This window comes from Athene cunicularia, assembly GCF_003259725.1.
Source record: "Athene cunicularia isolate RWA chromosome 3 unlocalized genomic scaffold, athCun1 chr3_part1, whole genome shotgun sequence".
Lineage (NCBI taxonomy): Eukaryota > Metazoa > Chordata > Aves > Strigiformes > Strigidae > Athene > Athene cunicularia.
The window spans coordinates 5,588,603-5,611,652 of record NW_020799097.1 but is presented as its reverse complement, the minus strand read 5'-3'; the positions used below and the strand labels follow the sequence as shown (position 1 = coordinate 5,611,652).

Below are 23,050 nucleotides of genomic sequence, written 5' to 3'. Positions count from 1 at the left end.
AACAGTGGCTTTTCTCTTATGATTGGGCTCAGAGGAGCTGTGCTGATTTAGGAGAACTGAAAATCCAAGCAGTTAGTTTAATAGTTCATAATTAAATTTACAAATCAGGTTACATTTAAATGAATTCTTTTCAAGTGATTTTAAAATGACACATTTCTACAGTGTACACTTACAGCGAAGACTGATGGTGTTGCTTTGAATTATTATGGTATTATAATGACAATTTAGAAATGTTTCAAAATATTTTCTGATTATGCATATCTCTCCAAATGAACTAAATTAAGCATGTCTTTTTCTTAATATAAATGTTTTAAAATAATCTTAGTAATTCAGAATATTGTACCTCAAACTTCATAATCATTTATAATTCTGATACACTGGTAATTTACAGGTTTGTGCAGCTAGTATTAATTTAGATTTAGACTGGATATTTAGACGCTTCATCAAAATACTTACTTTTGGAACTAAAACTAGCATCCAGTATCCAGCTTGATGTATGACTTAGTGCCATATTATTAAATATAGTTGAGAATTCCAGAGGTCGTTGACATACAGCATTTAGATACTTTCTGAGTGCTATAAAGGTCTGTCTTCACTGAATTATGTCTTGTTGCAAGCTAAATTAGTTTTAAAGTAATTGCACACACATAATATCGAACAGTAGAAAGTGCTGTAGGATTTCGCTGGGATAGCGTTAACATTAGCTCATTATATCAACATTTGTAAGGTTCAGATTCTCAAGGGTTATTTCTTTGGAAAGCTGCATATATTCATTATCAGTTTAAACCATCAGTATAAGAACTGCCTTTGTCTTGGAAATATAAATAAAGACTTGTCAGTAGAAGGTGAAGACTCTTTACCCCTTTACAACTGAAGGAAATGTGTAACAAAGGCTGTAGAAGTTAGAAATTTCAGCCGAACATATTAATTTCGTGGCATGTCTTATACTAAAAAACTTTAAAATATTTCATAAAAAATGTTTCTTCTAATGTGTTGTTTTAAATTCTATATTACTTAAGCAAATATTTAAATATTATATTAGCTTTTCTGCATACTTGACATGAATATAATTCTACCTTCCTGCCAAGTATGTCAAAACCCAAATTCACTTTCATTTGCCAGGGTAAATGTTTATTTTGTTTTCCCACATAATGTGCTCTTTAAAGTGTCACCAGGATACCAAATCTGATTGCTTTTTAATAGAGACACGGTGGGGGTTTTTTGCTTTCATTAGGAAGCAGGATAAACTATCAGTAAAACTTATGGTAATGAATCCATATACAGTAGATGCTCTTTGCTCTCCTTCCCCTGATCTCAGCATTTAAAGAAAAGAAATTCCCATCAAAACTATTGTAATAGTACTTCATTTTTCATAAATTTCATGAAGGGTCTATAGTAGTGAGGGGTGTTGGGGGGCGATCAGTGCTGCAGAGCAAGAGACCAGGACACGTAGGACCTGTTTCTTCTGTTAAAGGTAAGCCACGATAACTCGACGAGACTCTGCAAAATAACTTTGTTTTGCAGTGAAATGGCTGAGGTTATTTAAGATACAATTCATTGGAAGGTTGCTGTTAAGAAACTGTGGTTTCACTGGTACAGACATCTACGTTTCAGATAGTAAAAGCTGCCAGCATATGCTTGCCTCGTTTTTCACAAGTCAGTAAGTTTCACGTCAGCTTTCAGCCTTGAGAGTCTCAAAGTCTTCCTCCAATCTTTACCAACAAAATCTGGCAAATTTTGTTCACAAATTAAGATTTTGAATTTTTTGCTTTTAAATGATGTATCAGTAAAGCTTTATCTAAAACTTTCAGTTCTACTTCTTACGCAAAATGAAATGTAACTGGTTTAAGTATTACTGTGAAAGTTTTATGCAATTCAAAAATACGTTTTTTGAGACTTCCCTTTTTTTCTGGAAAAGGGAATGGGGATGTTTAATAAGAGAACTCCTGTAGTGGCTTTGGATGGTGGTGATTGTTTTGAATTAATGACAGCATATGTTTCTTTGGTTTTATGTAAACGCTTAATAATTTTGTGGTATATTTATCAATGGGCATGGTGTTAGGGTCTAACTAAATAGATTGTTCTAAATTAGGCAAATTAGCTAATGGTTCAAATTAACTTAATTCCAAATGCTAAATCATTTTGTTACATCTTGGAATATTCATGTTTTCCTTTTCCTCTCTAACATAAGAAAGTAGAGGGGAAAAAAAGAAAAAAACGTGCTTGCCAATTAAATGAACTGGTTTTGGTAAAATAATCTTTTTATGATTCTATTTCTCACGTGTGTAGTGGAGATAATTCTCACAAAGCTATTATGAAGATAAATTTGCTTATATTTAAAGAAATTAAGAAACAATAATGAATAGGAGCATATAAAATTTTGCATAGTTAAATAAATAGCAAGTGTCACATAGTCATTAACATTTAAATAAGGAAATATTCACACCAGGCCAAATCTTGTTCTCAGTGTCATGAATAAAGTCCTAATAAATATATTAAAAAAAATAATAATACTTTTGTTCAAAATCTTTTAGCTCAGACAGTGATTTTTAGGGTCTCCTTGCTCTTCATATCTGGGCACATTGTGCAGTTTTGATTTTGCTTTTTTCTTCCCCAGCCTGTGCAAGCTGGGCATACATGGCTCGCATGCGTCATGGCATCACCACACGCAAACTTTGCACTGGTTTAATATCAGTGCAAATAACCCCATAAGCTTTGCAGCAGTTGTGAAAGGGAGCCTTAAAATGTGATTAATTCAACCTTCATTTGCACTCTGTCAAGGTCAGATGGCAAATTAGTAGCAGAACCCAGGTGGGAGTTTTGAATATTGGAAGTCCTGTTCTTTGTCTGGTCAGGAAGCCTGGGCTACTCAGGAGGCAGCAGGCAGCCAAATTCAACCTGGGAGGCTGAGAGAGACATCTCTCTTATCAATTATTTTGAGCTTAAAGAGAAATGTACTCTGTCTTTATAAAAACGCATGCAGATTATATGTAATGCATACTGGTCACTGTTCTGAGGGAAGCATTTCCTTTTCAGCTGAATGTGTGACTCACTTATTCCCTGAATTTCACGATGTGATTTTTATCTGGAGTTCCATGTCTTGCAATTATCAAATTAGAAAGGCTTTTCCAAAAGAATAAAAATCCAACCACAGAATTAGACTCAGTGGTGTAAATGCCACAAGTTGAATGTGAAATGTCTATATGCACCCTTCTTGTGTTAAGGAAGCAAGAATACATTTTTGAACACCACTCTGTATTGTTCTCTGATTACAGTGGACAGAAAAAGTTTTCTGACAGAAAAAGTTAATTCAAGTAACTGTGCACTCTCCAGTCACATGATAAGGAGAGCATGTCTAAATACACATAGTACCATATGTTTTATTTTAATTAATTTTAATGCTTTCCTTATAGACATTCATGAATACACTTCTTACACAAATCCATCATACAAGTTGCCAGATTTGGATTTGTTGTGGGAAATGGCTGAGCTGAACTGTTTTACTCATTTTTGCACACAACAGTGTCTGTGAATTAATGGATTAGTGGCCTTGCTTTCAAAACCCAGATCAGTGTCGCATGCCAGGTGCATCCTGGAGTTTATGATCTCCCAGTTTGCATTAACATGTCTGTGTGGCCAAAGGGTGAAGTTCTCAGCTGACAACCAGACATTTATTTCTATCGGTCATCTGCATTCCTGCGTCCTGCAGGAGAAGGGCGCGTGCAGAGGTGACACATCCACTTACCAGAGCTGGACTAGGTGTGATCAGCCTATAGACATGCCTTTCTTTTCCCATTGATTGTAAAGGGGGACTAGATTACACTAAAACACCCAAGGTTGTATGAGGTGAGTCCTAGCCCAAGGGGCAATGCTGTAATACTTTATGAAAGAGCCCAACCAGCTTAGCAGGAGCTGGAGCTCTCTCTAGAGCCACACTGGCCTGTTTTCATTCCAAAATGCCTTTATATAGAGAGTCAAAGTTGGATTTCTTATCTACATGTAGGAGCTTATAGAGAAAAATCTCTTTTAGGATGTGTTCCATTTTGAGAGCCCATTCTTCTGCTTTCCTTTGACAAGAGGGTGATGACCTCTATACCAGGTGCAACCTTACATTAGGAGAGATATTCATAGGGTGAGATTGAAGCTATTGAAGTTAGTGGAAGCTTTGCTGGGGACACTGTATAACCAGGATTTCATCTGTAAGTCGTAAGACCAAATTCAGATTTATGAATTGGATTGCTACAATACACAGCAAATTATTTGTGCATGTAGCAAAAACTTTGTCTTGAATTTCTTATTTGTTCACATACGTTCTGCCATTATTTTGGAAGTTGGGCTTATTTTAAAAGTAATTTTTCAAGAAACAACATCACTAAAAAAAAACGGGTTTGATTTTTATTTTTTTATTCCACTCTGAAAGAGCATCACCTGCAAAGGATGCCTGCATGGATATGCCTATAACGTTGCAATACTTGTGAATCTCCTGCACAGAATGGTAATCTCTTGTGCAGGTTGGTGATATCCCAAAGAATGGCAGATACTGTGGCAATCGGTTGTTCTACTGGGAGTGAATATAAGATAGGTCTGCTTTATTAAGGGTAAGGGAAAAGACAGAATTATATTTACAAATAAGATAACAGGTGTAAAATGAATATGTATTGTTCATATGGCCTGAAACTTAGTCCTTTACTCATTAATTTATTCAAGTTTCTCCTAGTCAAAATTTTCCTTAGTCTTCTTGTGCTCCTCATTTTACTGTGGAGCTCCAGAGTATTATTCAGGACGACATGTCTGTCAGGAGGCCTGATTCTCAAAGAGTTACAGAGGATAATGTATTTTATCACAGGTATTGCTTAATAGTATGTACCTCAGGTTTACTTTGCTTTCCTTTCTTTTAGCATAAAAAATGTAATAACAATGCTCTTGAGGATGTTCTCCTTCTTCATTTCTCATTTAACATAAGTAAAACTCTCAAATGTATTTTCAGAAGGATATATTGATGCTGACTGTTTACAGGACAGACGTTTGCAATCAATTTTTTTAAATTAGATTTGTTCTCTTACTTGCCAGTTAAAAACAGTGAACAAGAGGGCCGGTCCCTAGTTGTTTCCAAACTTACCTACTGTTCAGTTTAACTAGCTTTACTAGATGTATTGTTTAACAAGCCGTGACTGTAAAGTGAATTATTATGGACATATTGTAGTTGGGTGAATAGATAGAATATGTCTGGGAGTTGAGTTTTACTGAAGCTAATTGTGTCTAGGTTTGAACACCCAGTGAACTTTTGAGTTGAAACACTCCGCTCAGCTCAGGCTATTCCATTTGGACCAGTAGGACCAGGACTGGATCCTCCAACCCTCTTGTACACCCCGGATGGTGAGAAAGCATGCGAGACATGTTGTGCCTGTACTGCTCCGAGCCAGCCTTCATCCAAGACCAAAACCAGCCTTTGAGCAAAAACCACTCCATGAGGTTCTGGCCACAAGTCCAAACAGCCCTTCAGCCTAGCATGGGAGGGATTTCAGTGGAGGGGAAGGAGTTCTGTTTCAGGGAGTCAGATTATTTGTAAAGTAAATCTGTAGTTATTCAGTGCTAAATTACCTATCCTGGATGGAAGTGGTTGTACCTAACTAAACAGAGTTCAAAACCAAGCTATCTGCAAATAACAGTGGGGGGAAATATTGAGGGTGAGAGCTACTTGAGGATTTTTTGAAATGACACATAATGTAATAACTACAAGAAATTGAGAATCAAATATAAATATTAGGTAAATATACATTTCAAAGCTGACTATCCTTTTATTTATCCATATCCATATCATAAATGGAAAAGACTTCAAGTATTTCTTAATGGCTTGCAATATTTTCCTTTTGGTTACAAGTGAGCCTCTATAATTATTGTATTGTTAAATAGAGTGTGATGGCTGATTCTGACTGCAAATAGGAGAAAAAAATGTAAACTCATTATGCAGAATGGATTGCTTTGCTCTTTTTACCTCCCAGACACTGCAGTGATGCCTGCTTTGATGACTGCCAGCTTTATTTGTGAGATGCTAAAGCTGTTTATATGAACCTCATCTATGAATTGATTCAGTCAGGATAAGTGTTCAGAAGAATGCTATTCAGAAGACATAAAGGTACCCTAATATTTACCTGGTATGTAAAGTTTTTGATATACAGCCAGATGGAAACCACAGAAAAGTGTTGCAGTGTCCTCAACCTGAAAAGTGACGGAAGGTCAATCATCTTAATATATTAATAAATCCCACAGAACTTTTTAAGTTTGGTACCATAGTTTATTCAAAATTATTTTATGTTTTTTGGAAAGCACTGGTAGAATATCTTCTACCATAAATTTAACACATAGTTTTATAAAATTCATGATGATACTTATTATAGGAGAAAAAAATATTTTCCTGTAGAAATCAAAGGTATCCCATGAAATGAAAATGTTTCATTTTCAGGTTCCAACTCCACATTTCAGACTAGCAGTAATAAATTTAGACAAGGAATTTGGTTATGATATGGAGCTGGCTCAAATAAATATAGAATGTGTAGAATTTGCATATGTTCAAGGCCAAAGTACTACAGGGGCAGTGAGTCCCTATCAGGAGGTCAGTTTTATTTATTCCTTAAGCAATGAGATCATGACTGCTGGGAATTAATCCATTCATTTTGTTATTGTCTGTGCAATTTCATTTGCTTTATTCATAATTCCCTTGAAATTTTTACATAATCTTAACAAGTCTTGCCAGCTCCCTTACCCGTACTTATCTGCACATACTTTGTTAGATTACATTTTACATGCTTTGAGGAAGATGAATGGAGTTAACACACACTCAGGGTACAAAGCTGCCTTTGTATATACTTACATTGCTTTGAGATCAGAGCATGAACCAAATTTACTGAGTCATTCTTTAGTCTTGCCTTTTGCTTAGCCTTAAAATGGAATTTTCGCTGTTGTGATGGTTTTCTTATCTCATCAGAACAGGATTCATCTTGCTTTTCTGAGGACGCCTAGACTGTGGGCATGTAGACCTAGGCCAGTATCCCTGGGACTCCATTGCTGATGTTCACAGTTGATGAACTTCAGACAAATTCATAGATGTGATTCATCTGACTTTATTTTAAACCCCTAGTTTAGGATGAAGTTGCTCCTAATATCTTTTTTCCTCTAAAAGGAACTTTAGGTGACTAATTAGGATACTGCAGATATCTAACTTGTTCAAGTGAATCCCATCTTTTGCCCCTTGACAGAAAATCATCAGTTTTTTGTAGCAAAAAGTTATAATTTAAAAAAAAAAAAAAAAAAAAAAAATTCATATTTGTCATCATCTACAGCTTCCTTTCATGTCATTTACAGTTGTAGATACTTAACACCTCTGTAACAGCTAATATTTTTAAGGTTCTTAAGGTCTTAAACTCTGTTTATTGCACGGAATGGTGTTAATAATATTGTAGAGAAAAAACCAAAACTGTTTTTGTTATTTATGACTGAAAATACATTAAAATTGGGAACATCTTGGTCTGCCAGAAAAAGACGTCATGTTTTCTTCTAATATTGGGAACTGTGTAGTAAACACATAAGCACTCAACGCCAGTATTACATCAAAGGCCTCAAGTTTGCTCTGCAGACTTGTTCAGATTAATGGTTACTGCAGAATGCATGGTATGTTCTATAAGAGGTGGGTAAAAATGATAAAAATTCCCTGTATGTCTGTACTTTATAGCCAAATCAGGTATTATATTACAAAAGCTATTGATCTTTACCCAAGTGGCATTTTTATTTTCTGTATAAACCCTGAGTAAGCTTAATCTTTGAAAATGCTTACTTTTAAAACCCTTTTTTTCTTTGCTTACCGATTCAAGTGATTCTCAGAAGAGTAAGTACATTTTTCCTTTACATAACAGAAATCTTCAGATAGTGATAATCCTCAGATAGTTTCAAGATACAGAAGACTAAAATGTGTTCTCAGCATATTTTGTAAATGTTTCAAAATTTAGGTACCTTGTACTTCATTTCTCAAACGATTTTTTAAATTTTTTTTATTTTTTTTTAATCTAGGTAATGTTTGACCTACAACCCTAGAGCTGTCAAGTACAGCATACAGTGCCCTGTTACTCTCTAGTCTAAATTTAAAAAAAAAAAAAAAAAAAAGAATTATTTAGCATACTCTTTTAATAATATCAGCCATTGCAGGGCAACTTTGTTTTTCCCTAGGTAGTTACCTAGCTCTTTGAAGCCATGATAGGCGCACAATGAAGAGGTCTTTAGCAAAGGAAATCAGGAAATCATGCCACAATATGAATATGCAAGCAGTTTCAGAAGCCAACCTCTTCTTCATTAACATTGTTGCCAAACACAGGGCTGTCCAACCATGCTGTATACGTTTTTCAAATGTTCCAGCTTAGCAGCTACTCGGCACATTTCCTTCAGACATGAAATAGTTGGTAAGCAAGTTAGCCTTTGGCCTCTTGCCTTCCCCCCACACAAAGAGCTTTGTATGTCAAGTGTGAAAGCTTTAAAATGGAATCAAAATAAGTTTCTCTTTCCTCCTGGATAGTAGGTGACAACATGTAACTCTTTACCTTTTCTTTCCTTTTTTAGTCTTCCTTTTTAGTTCTTCATGCTGAAAGAAAGATATAATGCAACACATTTTTGGAGGACTAAGCATACATTTACTGTGCCAGGTCCTATCTACTGCATCCTTCAGCATGTTCCAAGGAAAGCATGCAAAATATTTTAACTCCGCTGTACACCACATAACTCAGCTTCTTAACTGCTTAGAGTGACTAGTACTACTATAGATGGAGTAAAATCTTTATATTTTTCATTCTTTTGATAAACCAGTGGGGCAGTGTCATTGAAGTCATTTGTTGTACCTGGTTTTAAGCTTGAGATTGCTTCAAGGTGGTGTATCATGGGTTTCAATGTTTCTTCATGTAGGAAAGACTCCCAGCAAACTTGCTTTTATACTGCTGAAAGAGGAGTTCAGTCCTGTTGTGAGTCACTTTCCAGTCCCTCCAAGAACAGAATTTGGAAAATTTCACTTGTATAAAATCGCAGTTGTTTATTAGTTTAAACATCCTGTATCGTTTATTGTTTTCAAGAAAAAATAGTTGGAAAATAAAGACTGTGCAAAAGAGCAACTGGGTATTCTGTAGACTTAAAGCATTACACAAGTTAGAACATTTTCACAAACTTCTCGTGACTTCCCCAACACTGAATGCTGTTTTCTTTAAACTCTTTTGGCCTGGAGTAACACGGTCATGTGCTCACACTTTCTTCTCCCTTTTTATCCCATGTTATTGATTGATTCTGAGTTTATAAAATATACCTTAGAAATGCAGAGATAAGGGAATGTTAATTTTTTCCAAAGCAGAGATGTTATAAGAGAAAATTATTATTCCTTATTATCTTGAGAAATGAAGAGGAAAGATGATCTGCTGTTGTTTTCTGCTTTGGTGTTTCCTTAGAGATGATATGCTATTTATCTATTTCTCCTGCATTTGATGGTTATTTATAGACTATTCTAAAACTGGTTGGACTGATGCAATGGCTATCCTTATCCCTTGAACTGAGAGTTTCTGTGCCATGATGTGGGGGCTTTTTCGTTAAAGTGTTTTGGGAAGAAAATATAGTCCGGTTATTTATGATAAAAGCTGTTTTATTTGGTGGTGTTTGGAGCATCACTCTGGAATCTACCTTTATGAAAGACTTCTTTTAGAGAGGAGAATTGAAGGGAGAAAGCAATTTTATTTCACAGATACATAGGTAATTTTACTACATAAAAACTATACAGGGAAAAAGTAAGTGTAAGTAGTCATTTAGTATATAAGAACAAAATTAACTCTAGTGTTTAGACAACTACTGTAGATAATTTCTAGAGAGAAATTAAGCCCCTATTGGAGAAATCCCTCGGCAACACCTTTCTTTACTATTTTGATAAGTATTTTTTTGTTTCACTTATGAAAGAAACTTGCAAAGTTTTGATAGTGGACATACTGTGAGGCACACTGACTAGCCTTTGATGGCAGGCATTTTCAGAGTCTTATAGTCTATTTGCTGAGAGTAGCCATAGCTAATAATTTAATTTAACATATCTGCTCTTGGGATTAATGTGGTTTTGCAGTTTCCATATTACATTATGGGATTCCTCTAAAAGTTAAAGGCATCAAATTTATAAATGTCTTTTTTCTTTTTCATCTCAGGTAGGACTTTGAAGCATAATTCCTCATGTTAGCATTTCATGTCATTTTGCTTTCCTGCACCTGCCTTGTTGTTGCAAGGGGCTTTAAATCCCTGGGACTGCTGGATATGAAGGGTAATAGCCAATGACTTGACATATAGGTGGCAGCAGGTAAAACTGAATATCCTGGGGGTTGATACTGGGGTCCATATTGTTCAATATCTTCATCAACAATGTGGAAAAAATGTGGGCAAAAATAAAAAATGCACATTCTACGAATCTGTTGGTGACAGTAAATTAAGAGTGGCTGGCAGACTGGTTGATGGAGCTTTAGTCCAGACAGGTCTTGAAAACTTTAAGAGCTGAAGCAACAGAAACCCCACTGAGTTTCTGCATCTGGGGCAGGGTAAACCCATGCATCAGTACAAGCTGGATGCCAGCTGTCTGGGTAGCAGCCCTTCTGGGAAGAACCTGGGAGGTGATAATGGATGTCAAGTTAAACACAAGTCAACAGTTTGGTCTCATCATATTCAAGCAAATCTCAGTTTTGCAAAAATGTGGCTGGCAGGCTGAAGGAAGTTGCCATGCCCTTCTACTTGGTGCTGTTGAGCCAAATCTGGAACACTTCATCCAGTTTCGGGTTCTTCAGTTCCACAGAAATGCTGAGAAACTGGAAAGGTTTAGCTAAAAGCTACTGAGAGATGAGGGCCCAGAAAAGCCTGAGAAAGATTACTTAGTTTTACTAGACGGAAGAAGTGGAAGGTGAGATTAGATAGCAGCCTACAACCGCTGAAGTACAGTTACAACGATAGAACCAAACATTTCTTCATAGTGCTGGGTAGAATAAAGAAGGTCAGGAACCACAAATTGTTGCTTAGCAGTTTTCAGTAGGACATTAGAAATCTTTTTGCCTAGTACAACACTGGAGCAGTTTACCCAGAGGAGACATAAAATCTCTGTCCTTGGAGGTTTTCAAGACTTTTCTAGAGAAAACCATAGCTGATTTCATCTGGTGTTGGCAATAGTCTTCTTTCAAGCTGGAGGTTGGGCTAGAGACCCCTGGAGGGAGGGTTGTTGGAGAGGGATCTCAAGCAACTGCGAGCCTGCACATTTCCATGTAAGAGATCAAGAAAATTTTGTCATAGAGAAGCTCAGTCCATTTGATCACCCGCCTAACGTTAAATTATTTCAATATTATCTGGGAGTACCCAACTAGTAATTTCTGAACTGGCAAACAGTCACAAATTATTACAGAATTTAAACCATAATGCATAAAAAGTGAGCATTTAAAATTATTTGAAAAAGTTATCTTTTAATAAGTGAAAAATTTAAAAGCAGATAAGATGCCTTTCTAAAAAATTATACAAGAAATTGTAGGACTGACATTTCTAGGATGTATTATGTGAGAAGTGTCCTGTGCTATGCAGAAGTTCAGATTAGATGATCCTGGTGGTGCCTTCTGTCTTCAAAAGTATGACTGAATTAATTCAGAGGCAAAACAGATCTCTGTTATGATTATGCTAGATGAGGGTTGAAGTTACAGCATATATTGTGAAAATTATTTTTAAAGGATACAAAATCAGTCTGGACTGGCTTAATGTTCTGATGGAATAGATTAACTGAAAATTTTTACTTATCTGAAATGGCAGCTCCACCAAATGTAGTCAACATACTAGAAGCATGCATAGGAGAACTGAAAAATGCCTAAGTAGAACAGTTTCTATCCTGGTGGCTAAAAGTCGAAATACAGTAGAAAGAATTGACTGGGTAGAGAAGGAGTACCCAGGTATGCTCTTGGACAGTTAGTGGTTTCGTTTACAACTAAATTGAACATGTTTGACTGTCAACAAGATCTCATGATTGATGGATTGGACTGTCATAGAAGAGTGACCTAGAAGTTAGAGAATAGAGGAACAAACTGTCTATTTGAAATACTGGCTTTGGGGTTTTGTTGGTTTTTTTTGGTTTTTTTTGTTTTGTTTTTTGTTTTTGTTGTTGGGGTTTTGGTTTTTTGTTTTGTTTTGTTTTTTTTTTTTTTTCTTATTTGAGAAACACCTAAGGCCAAATGCTGGTTGTATTGTATGTCTCCAAATGCATTTATCAACAGCCCTTTTGTTTTCCGTTAAATCAGATTAAAGAACTCCCCATTGTAAAAGTGCTTGGGGAGTCAGAGCAAAATCTGTGTGTATGTGTGTGCTTTTTTAGCTTGTTGAAGTTTGTCCTTAATGCAGACACCACTGTACTTGACCTTCTTCGTGCATGGTTTCTTGAGCTGTATGGACTCACTGCAGAAGTCAAGTCTCAGTGCCATCAGCTGCTCCTGATACCCCTTTGTATCCTTAGTTAGGGCTCTGTTCTTGCCAGGTGTAATGATTTATTCATTGAGGTATTGTTTGAAAGATAGTTACAGTCCTTAATGTTTAAGACTTCCCTTGTTTGAGAGATTAGAGTAAGCTGCCTGCTTCTGAAGAGGATAATCCTTCTCTCTAATCTAACTACCACTTCCTGCCTCTGATACATGTCTTCTCGAGACCAGACCCTTACCTTGTGAAAATCACCCCTGCTCTGTTGAAGTAAACAAAACTCAAGCACTTGCTCAAACCTAACCATGAACTTCAGTGCTGCTTCAACCACGATTCCGTTATGGCGTAGTGTATATATGGAGGCAAGGGCGTGTGTAAGATTTATGGTTTCATACCTTGACTTTATTGAGATATACCCTTTTGGTTGACACTGGACTCTGTGGAATACATTCTTAAATCCAGTAGTGAACATTTTAAGGTGTTTTTTGGTGGTGTGTTTTTTTTTGTGTGTGTGTGTTGGGTTTTTTTTGTTTTTTTTTTTTTTTTTGAATGAGCTCTAATTCAGTCTAATTTTCTTTCTTTTCCTGTAGGTGTTCAGAAGTATAAAAAAAACAACCGTAGATTAACAGTGGGGAAAAAAAAAAAAAACAATACAAACACTTACTTATTACTGTGTATTGACTGGGAAGGGGCACTTCAGTGCTCCTCTCTGTCTGGTACATCCTCAATGTGATGGAATTTATTAATTTCACTGTTGCCAGTGCTCCCATTCTAAAAGCACAACATAGGCTCAGTTCTGCTCTGTGCAGAACTCGGTGGCCTTGGTCCAGGAGAACATTGTACTTGTCTGGTCATCTGTAAATATATAGGCAGACTATGCATGTGCTCCAGTTTAAATGTGCACCTCAGGGCAAGAGTGCTCAGCACCTTGCCTAACTCTGCCCTCATCACTGTCATAGGTCAGAGGTGTGCAAGCTGATTTTTAAAATAAGACTTAACACACTCCTCTGGGAAATTTAACTCACAAGTCTAATAACCAGTCTGTGGCTTATATTAACTTCTTCAATGGATGTTTCATTTGGGAGACTTACTTCAAGGTTATGGCAGGGGTGCTTTGGTGCTATAATTTCTGTTGTGGAATGCAGTTCTCATTGGAATAAGGTACATCATGTACTTCTACTCTTTTGTCAGAGAGCAGAAAGACAAACACGAATGATGGACTCGGTCCAGTATGCAGAATTTTGTGAAAGTCGGCAGTTGAGTTTTTGTAAGTATTATAATGGTTGCACTGTATTAAGATGTTCAATTATTATTTCATGTAATAGAGAACATAGCAGAACCTCATGTTTTTTGAAAGCACTTTTGTTTCATCCACGATAATAAAACTTTAAATTCTTTGTCTGCATAACTCCTGGGAACAGTTAATTTAGCATAGTTTCAGGCTGTCAGGCAGAGTATTTTATTTGAATATTTACCAAGCTTTTTATATGCTCAAATACCGTGCTGTTGGGGATGACTGTAAAGACAGAACTGGTAAAAAGCTATTGGATTAAAACAACCATAGTTGCCTGAAGTCTGTCATGGTGGTGTTATAGTCAGCATATTAGTAAAGTTTCATGGTTGCAGGTTTTTCGGAATGCATCTAAAATTAGAGAAGAGCAGCAAGTTTTGCTTTTATTTCCCTATCCACAGAGACACAAAGAACTTACTAAAGAGTCTTTTCTATTTTAAGCTGTAAGCTCCTGCTGTGGAATTTATTCAACATTAGCCAAATTCATCAGTATATGCCATTCCAACACTAATAACATGATGACAGAATTAGGGCTTTACTAGCACTGAAAACCAACTTACTAGAAGTACTTGTGGGCCACAACTATAATGAGCTGTAAATTAATGGGCTTGATCATGTAGCAAAACATCATTACAGAAGCGGTTAAGTGATGACTAAGGGTTTAGGTCAAATGTCAGAGAAAGTGAGGTGAAGGAGCCAGTAAAAATCATGACAAAACAGCACATGATCCTACAACTCAGACTTGAAAACAATGGTGTCTTTAAACGAGAGACCTTATCTTGTTCTTCCTTTTAAATTCGAAGAAAGAGTGACTCATTTATGGCAAATAAATGACACATTCGAAATACTGCTCTGTATCAGCAAATGTCAGCAAATATAGGAAAACGTTTTATAAGCATTTCTTTTCCTAATTCAATATGTTTTGTAAGTTTAGTTATAATTTGGCATCACACATCTGTGAGCCATTAGATAAATGATACTTCAGATGAGGGTGCCTTCAGGAAATGAAAGGTTTGTGATAAAGTCATTTTTAAAACCCCAAAATTATCATCTGGAGACAGAACAAATAGAAATCTTAAATTTGCAAAATAAAATGGAATGTTACTGACCAGGGGATTGTGTTTTATATATCTCAGTGGTGTTTTCACAGTGTTTTTAAATGACCGTGTCTATACAGTAGTTTTTCACTGACATTTAATGTGATTAAAGAATAAAAGAATTATAGTACTTAGCAAATAGTAGCAAGAGAGACTCATGCACAAAGTCAATAGCATAATATGAACTCAGCTAGATAGAACGTACTAAAGGCCATGCAGAACGTTTTTTTCAAAACTAATGCAAAGGCTATTTTCTACTTATTTTCTTATATTGTAGTAAAAAATGAATGTATTGCTATGTTTAAAGTAGTAAACACTTTTTACTGTAATATAAACCCATGAAAACTGTGTCGCAGGAGAATAAACCTGGAGGGGACTTCAAGAAGCTTGGTCTAACCATGTATATTAATAATTACAGCTCCACTTATTTCTATGCACTTTTAAAGGCAGGCAAAAGAAAAGGTCCATCAAAGGATCCAAGTACTACAGGACTACAAATTGAAATTCTAGGGAACATTTTGGGGTCCTGCTGTCACTTTCACACTTCCCTTGCTTTTTTTTTTTTTTTTTTTTTTTTTTTTTTTTTTCTTTAGTGATCCTTCTCATTCCCTCCTAAAATAGCAACAACTGTATACACCTGTTTTCTGTTTAATACCTGACTTGTCTTTTAATATCTGACTTCAGCCTTTTAATCCTCATTGACGACTCTTTAAAAGAGCTGTTTCAAATTATTCTCCCACCTTGTATTTACTTCATTTTAGTCGTCTTGTCTTCACAAACTGCCCTCATTAAGACCTCTATATTATTATCTCTTTTCTGTCCAGGGCTCCAGAGCTTTCTGTGATTGTCTTGTCCACCACTGACCTAAGTCAGATCATCCTTTTTTTCCTCCTTTTACTCTCTCAGCAAATATCATGTTTCTTTGTCCCATATTTTTCTCTGTACTTTCTCCTAAGAGATCTCACCCATTAGGAGTGTGAAGTCCTCATATGAATCTTGATCATTTGCAGATCTACATCTATCCTTATTTCTTTATATCCAAATCACATTTTAAAAACACTCGTCTACAGATCATTTTGGCTAGCTTGTCAGCACCTGCTACCTGTATAGTTAACAAAAGGACTTCCTAGTTCTTGTGTCCTTCTTCAGTTGTCTTCACTATTGTTAATACATTTTATATCATTTTATATGGACTCAGATTCGTGTTGATTTCTTTTAGTGCTTTCTTTCATTCATCAAAGATGTAATGCAATCATATTATTTCTTTCACAATATATTCAAAATCAGGTTTGTCCCATCTACGGTCCTCTGAGGTAAACTCTCCCTGTTCTGTAATCTCCTGTACGATTGGTTGTGTGTTTTTCTCTTTACTCCATGACGCTTATGGGCCTCCAAAATGTTGGATATGAAATAACAGTCTTTTCCCACTAGTTCCATTTTGATAACTCCTTCCTTAGCCAATCAAATCACATTCACGCTCCTTGTTTCACATTTGCAGTATTTTCTATGACTGGAAAAAATGCATTATTTTGGCCTACCTGTTGTTAACTTTTCCTTTTCCCCTTATGGTTTTAACTGACAGCAAAGAAAGCATCCAAGTTTCGTGACTGGTTGGACTGTAGCAGTATGGAAATAAAGCCAAATGCAGTTGCAATGGAGATTTTGGCATATTTAGCCTATGAGACTGTGGCACAGGTAAGGGAATGTGCTGATTAAACAAAATCATTTACTCTTGGATGTACTTCAGCCTCAGGTGACTGTTGTAAGCCCCTTCAGAAGCATGCATCCACTTCTTCAACTAACCAAGCTAGCTGGATTCCTGTCCGTCTTTCAATTTACTGTATGACAGATGCCTACTATACCGTATTCATCCCTCTCATACACAAATAGAAATGTTTTATAACGGTTACAGAGGAGAATGGAGTCCAGCATGAACTTTATTCAAGTCCAGACTGAAACCACATATTTTGCTATGTGACCTTTGGCAGTGTGCTGAGGCTCATTCAACCCCATTGCACAATTGGATTAAAAAGCAGGATTTCCTGGAAAACAAAACGTTACCTTAGTGCCAAGCCAAGCCCTCTTGGGTAGATAGATTACTCCATATATTTACAGAAGTGGAAAAGAAAGGTTCCTTAGGTTGAAATGTCTCTGAATAATTTTGTTTTCAACTGAGAAACACTAAGAAAAATCTTCCTTAACCCACAACTTCTGTCTCTCTTCATTGTTACGATGGCATTCATAGTAAGTACCACGTCAGTAACCTACCTGATTATTGGCTGGTTTTCCCTCTCCAGTTGGTGGACTTGGCCCTTTTGGTTAAGCAGGACATGGCTCCCAAAGCTGGTGACCCCTTCAGTCATGCCATATCTGCCACCTTCATACAGTATCACAACTCTACAGAGGTAAATCTTGCTTTTTCACACATTAATGTATTTTATGTTTTACCTGTATTTGGTAGTTTGTTGCCTTCAGTAGCTGTGATTGAATCTGGTGTTGATACAGACTTCTGTTATGCAGTTTATGATCACTGAAGTTGTGGATGTAGATGGAAAGACATAAATTCTAGCTCTAAATGTTAAATTAGCAGAATCTTTATATTCAAATGTAAGCCCCCTTTTCTTGGGTGGAAATTCCTTCTCTCTGTATTGAAGGCGCTCTCTGCTGCAGATTTGGAGATGAAAGTTGTCAGCAGTGGCAAGTGCACTAAGTACTGCGTTGTAAGCATTGCTCTGATACAGATACAGTATACTCTAGAATGAGGAAACTGAATTCTGTATTACATCTCTTCTGACAGTAAATCTAAGAAGGCAATATTACTTTTTTTGTGTTTATATAATGGCTGTTTGACATCTTGTTTTTAAAGCCACACCTCTTAGGGCAGTCTACAAGTGTGAAGACCAGTCTTGATTCTCCTGAAAACACACCACCTCCTACACCCACACCCCCAGCATCAGCAGGACAGCAACACCTTGGGAAAACCCCGTCAGGAGCTCTGGGCAATGGTGGAATTGGACAGGACTCTACCAAATCCAAACAAAGGAAAAGAAAAAAGGTATTTGGTGCCCAAGCCTGAAAAGACAAAAAAAAAAAAAAAAAAAAAAAAAAAAAAAAAATCTTCAGGAAATAACGCATGTCATTTTAAATATTAATTGTAACCTTTATCACATATTGACTACCAATGTTATTGTAGGGCCAAATGTATGGTTTAGTGTGTTTTTTTTTCTATCAAAACTAGGCTAAACGTTCTCAGTAACACTGCAAACTGAATTTTGTTGAGGTAGCAACTGCTGCTTCTAAGATGAGCTGCTCCTCTACAGCCACACACCACCCCAAATAATCATCCCCTTCTCCAACAGTACCAGCTAGCGTAGGTTTGGAGGGTCAGAGCATAAGCAAAGCAGGCAAAGAGGTGTTTGTGATTTTCCTGCTCCCAGCAGCCTTAGGCAACTGCCTTCTTCCTTCTTTGTTTATAATAACTTTGCCTGACCTGCTTTATTTTTATGCCAGTTACATTCAACCTAAGCGTTCATTTACTTTGCATAAAATATGGACATCTCATCTTTAGAGTGTGAAATTTAAATATTTCAATTCCTGTCTTCTGTTGTAGAGCCTTGGTGTTCTATCTGAGAGGGATGTACGTATCTTAAAACCTCAGGGAAACTAACATTTGATGAAATAAAGTGGATAGGAAGCCCTGTGTTAATCACTTTGGGCTTTTTGAAGAAATGTGGTGGCAGTCAGCATTTTGTTGCAAAGCAATGGAGTGACTTGTGATTTTCTCATGCGTGTTGTTGTTCTCCTAAAACAAATACTAATTATTCACAGAGTTAAACCAGTGATTTTTACAATGAGAGATAGAAAAACATGTATTTTGTCCTTCTAGTACCACCAGTACTGTAGATACTCCTAATACATTCAACTTTCTCTCTACCCTTATTATACTGCATTTAGAAAGTCTTTAGTGAATCCTAAAAACCTTTCTGAAGACTTTTTCTTTTTTATATTATGTTTGATTATGTTTTGTTTCTATGGCTGATTGCCATTGTAATTCCTAGGAACAGGAATTTAGCTGGAGATGTAGTTCTTGATACATTATATTTCACTAGTGTTGTGAGTTTATTTTAAATTCTTAATGTTTGACTAATGCCTTTTAAAATAATTATATTCCAGAAAGTGCACAGTTTTAATGAAATGTTCCCATGACTTGTCCAATTTGCTTAGGTATATACTGGATATAACTGAGGCATTGAGACAAATGAGTTAGCTTGGTGAAGAATGTTATTCTTAGTCCATGAAGGCCCAGTCCAGCAGAAAATATTTGAGTTTCATATTCCCTTTATGAATGTCAGTCAGGAAGGGAAGAATCTGCCATCGTATTATGAATAATTCTGTGTTACACACACAAGCTCCAGTGGACTCAGCACTCTTGAAAATAAAAGATTTTGTAAAAGATATCTCAGGTTCGAAAGCGTGAGTATATAGTGTAAATGTATGCAGGAACCATGTTTGTGTGTACATTAAACTTCAGTGTATAATTTTAAGTTTTATCATTCTTAATGCATTCACTAATATGGTTTCCATGAATTTATTACTAAGCAGCCATCATTCTGATAAGTCATCTGAATTCTGGCAAGCAGCCATTTCTAGATGGAGCCTAAACCAACATTTCAGTTTGACTAGCAAGGAGAAAAGAGTAACTTTTTCTTTTTAAAATATTTTAAGATATTTTTAATTAAAATATTTTAAGATATTTTTTGAAATCAAGGGTCCAGTAGCAGTCAATTCTTATTTTTCTTATTTAGGGTCCTTATTCCAAAATGTTATTTGTGTTTTAAAACAATTCAGTTTGAGGTAATTAAAATATTTTTGCATCCCTCTAACACCATTATGTCACATGTTTCATCTTCAAATTTCAATCTGATATTACTCAATGGTGATTTTGGTGTCAAATTGCTTTCCACTTCGGGTACTTGTTCAATATTTTCCCCACCTCTTGACATCATAATGAGAGCCAGAAATGTTTTAAAAATAGTTTCTGTGGTTATTGCAGTATGACTTATATGACCCTTTCATTTTAGTTCGAACATTTTCTGCTCTTTTCAATTGCAACATACAGCAGCACTAGGTGAAAGATTTAAGAGGACAAATATGGTGTTCTTTGGGTCTCTTAAGCAAAGTTCATGTAAAAGTCCTCTTTGATTTGTTAATAGCTTTTTTTCTCTAATGTAGTGTGTGGCAGCAATGATGTGTATCCTCAGAAAAAAAAAAATAGGTCCATTTTATAAAGGTTTATTTTCATACTTTATGCACTGTAGGTCTGTTGTGTGTTTTTGATTTAGTAACAATTTATGTGTTTTTCTGTTGCAGAGCACTGCAGCCTGTGGTATAGAGGCTCAAAGCGATGCCATCCAGCCCAGCCACATCAGAGAGGCCATTCGACGCTATGGCCACAAGATTGGCCCCCTTTCCCCATTCACAGTACGTAATAACAGAGTTATAAAAAGTTATATTTATAATCTTAAAGAACTTTGATTTTCAAGTGGTCAAATGAAGAAGCTTTGGAATTGTTGAAAGCAATTTGTGGTGACTGTAATTTTCTTTATAAAAGTGGCATAATTCTCTTGGGAAATAAAACTTAGTAATTTCTGTCTCTTTTTGGAAAGACAAAAAAGTTTTTTTTTTCTTTTAAATATTATTTTCTTTCAATTACAAATTATGCTTTTTTGTTAGTGCTTGAATTTTCTGTTTTTGCAAAGTTTAGGTTTACAGTTATTTTAAATTATATGTATTCCAATATGGTGAGGAGCACTTTATATTCTAAAATTAGTTGTGTGTCAGATACCGCTTCTATTGGAAGTTGAACTCTCAAGTGACACATTTACGGTTGGAGAAAGAAAAGAATGGTTTCTTTAGACAACTTTAAACCTCCACTAAAATGTAATAGAACTGAGTTTGTGGTAAAACTGACGGGTTATGAGGTTTTGCCATCATTTTTTCTATGCAAATTGCAAATCCATTGTTCAGAGCAGCCAAACAAATTCTTTATTTAATTTCTCAGCTGATAAAAGATGTAAGTAGTCTGTCTCCGATGTCATAAATTCGGGTCATTTTCTTCTGATCTGCTGTTCTATGTGGCATATATCCTTGCTTGCCTCACAAGATCTACATTTAGAAAAAAATAAATGTCAAAGAAATCTTTATATGGAAAAAAAAAAAAACAACCAAAACCCACCAAACTAGGTCTGAGCTCCTAAGAATCTAGAGGAAATCGTCTGTTTTTGGAGGGATTTTAAGAAAGGAAAATGATTCTGAATTTGGAGGAAATTCATCTACATAAAAATTATACAGAAGTATATGAAGAACATGAATATCAAGGAAGTAGTGGGACTTGACCTCAGAAACAAGGAACAAGTAAAATTAAGAGTAAATGAGTAGTGAAATTATAATTTTCCTAGTGTCAAAACTGATCAATGCTTCTATAAATGTCAGTAAATGGTTGGTTTGTTAATGATAGTTGATATGTATTTGCAAGGATGTGTCTTTGCACAGCTTTAACTCTCTCTTTTGCCACTCACAAATGCTAGATTAATACCATGTAAAACGTAGCAAAATTTTCCAGTCCAAAACAGAGAAGTGTCTTTAGCAGAAATTGGCTGAGATGTAGCTAAGAACATGGCAATAGCTTCTGAAAGCAAAGAATGTATTTAATTACATTATAGAGGAGTAAAGAACTCACATAAACAACTACAGAGAGGTAACTCTTCCTTCCCTAACTCTCACTAAAAGTGGTTTGGTTAATTATTAACCAAAGCTTGAAATTTCTCTGCAACTACAAGATACAACAGAATACTCTGGTTTGGGTTGCTTTTTTTAATGTCCTGCAATCTTGAAACTTCCCAAACAGTACAACTAACCGAACAATTTAGTTTGTTGACATTACCTACTGTCAACGTGGTTGATGAGATGAGCAGGTCTTGTTCCCTCTAAACAAGCCATGAATGAGCGAGGAAATCTTGGGTCATCTTCAAAAGGCATACAGATACTGTAAGAGCTGTAATAAGATTCTTTTTTTAATGAGAAAGTTCAGGAAAAGCATTTTTGAGAGATAGAGGATGCACTTAGGTCTGCCAGTCTTCCCTTTTTTCCTGTCAGTGCCCTCATTGACAGTTTTGGGGACAAACATTGCTATTGTGGTTGTCCAAAATGAAAGTACACCAAATTTCCTTTGTGTTCCTTATAGGTGCAGAAAGCATAAAAGGTAGATTGATGCTTCCTTTGACCCGACCTTTTCACGTTGCCAAACTGACACACTGCTATATTAAAAAATATTATCTCTAGGCATTCTGAAGAGCACTGCAGCAACACTTCTTTTGAATGACTTCTTCTTTCTCCCGTTGCCACTGCCTTCACGATGGTTTCTTTGTGTATCTGTGTGACCTCCTAGACAGGATGACAAAAGCAGGAGGAAAGGTGGCTTTTCTCAGCATGCTTCTTGTGATTCTGTGGTGACACTTCAAAAACTGCAGAAAGAAATATTGAATGAATATCTGTCATTAGATTCAGTGAAGTCATGCTTCCAGCTGTTTCCACACTTAAAACTAACCTAAAGGTCATGTAGAAGTTAGGAATATACATTGCACGTCATCTCTTTCATTTCTCTTAAGCCTGTTGATCATTCTTCCACATCAGATCTGACTTTACAGTCGATAGATGCCCTGCCAGAGTCTGCTGTAGGTGAGGAAGGATTTTTCTGCATGTCCAGTTGTTTTACACTGTTTTCTGATGGCAGTTTACCATTCGTGTTAGCACTCCTACTACAGAAGCAAGGAAAAGAGTAAACAACTATTTTTGTGAGCTATGTGCATGTTCACTTCAGTCCCTTAAATGTATAGATTAGACTGAACTTTAAGTAAAATATATAATTCTACATTTTTACAAATAGCAACAAGAACAAAGTGCAAAGCTGCTAAAGCCAAAATGCTGTATTACTCCAGTATAAGTTTACAATACTCATACAGGAATAATGTAGAATTGGTCCTAGAAACCTAACTGTGTACTTACTTATACCAGGTAAGTTGGCATGAGTTAGAAACATACAGGAATAGTAGGCAAAATAATTTATCCAATGTATTCAACAACAATTTTTTGAAAACGAGAGCATGTTACA

General features: G+C 36.0%; 1 protein-coding gene across 10 annotated transcripts in view; it reads left to right on the top strand.

Annotated features, from left to right (window-relative positions):
• The window catches only part of SUPT3H (SPT3 homolog, SAGA and STAGA complex component), a 276,805-nt gene that overhangs the window by 201,312 nt on the left and 52,443 nt on the right, over positions 1-23,050 (top strand). For all 10 annotated transcript variants that reach the window (XM_026845230.1, XM_026845233.1, XM_026845236.1 and 7 more), the window contains 5 exons: positions 13,684-13,759; positions 16,463-16,575; positions 17,178-17,285; positions 17,747-17,935; positions 20,251-20,361. In XM_026845230.1, coding sequence (XP_026701031.1) covers positions 13,684-13,759; positions 16,463-16,575; positions 17,178-17,285; positions 17,747-17,935; positions 20,251-20,361 — 597 coding nt within the window. The remainder of the gene's footprint in view (positions 1-13,683; positions 13,760-16,462; positions 16,576-17,177; positions 17,286-17,746; positions 17,936-20,250; positions 20,362-23,050) is intronic.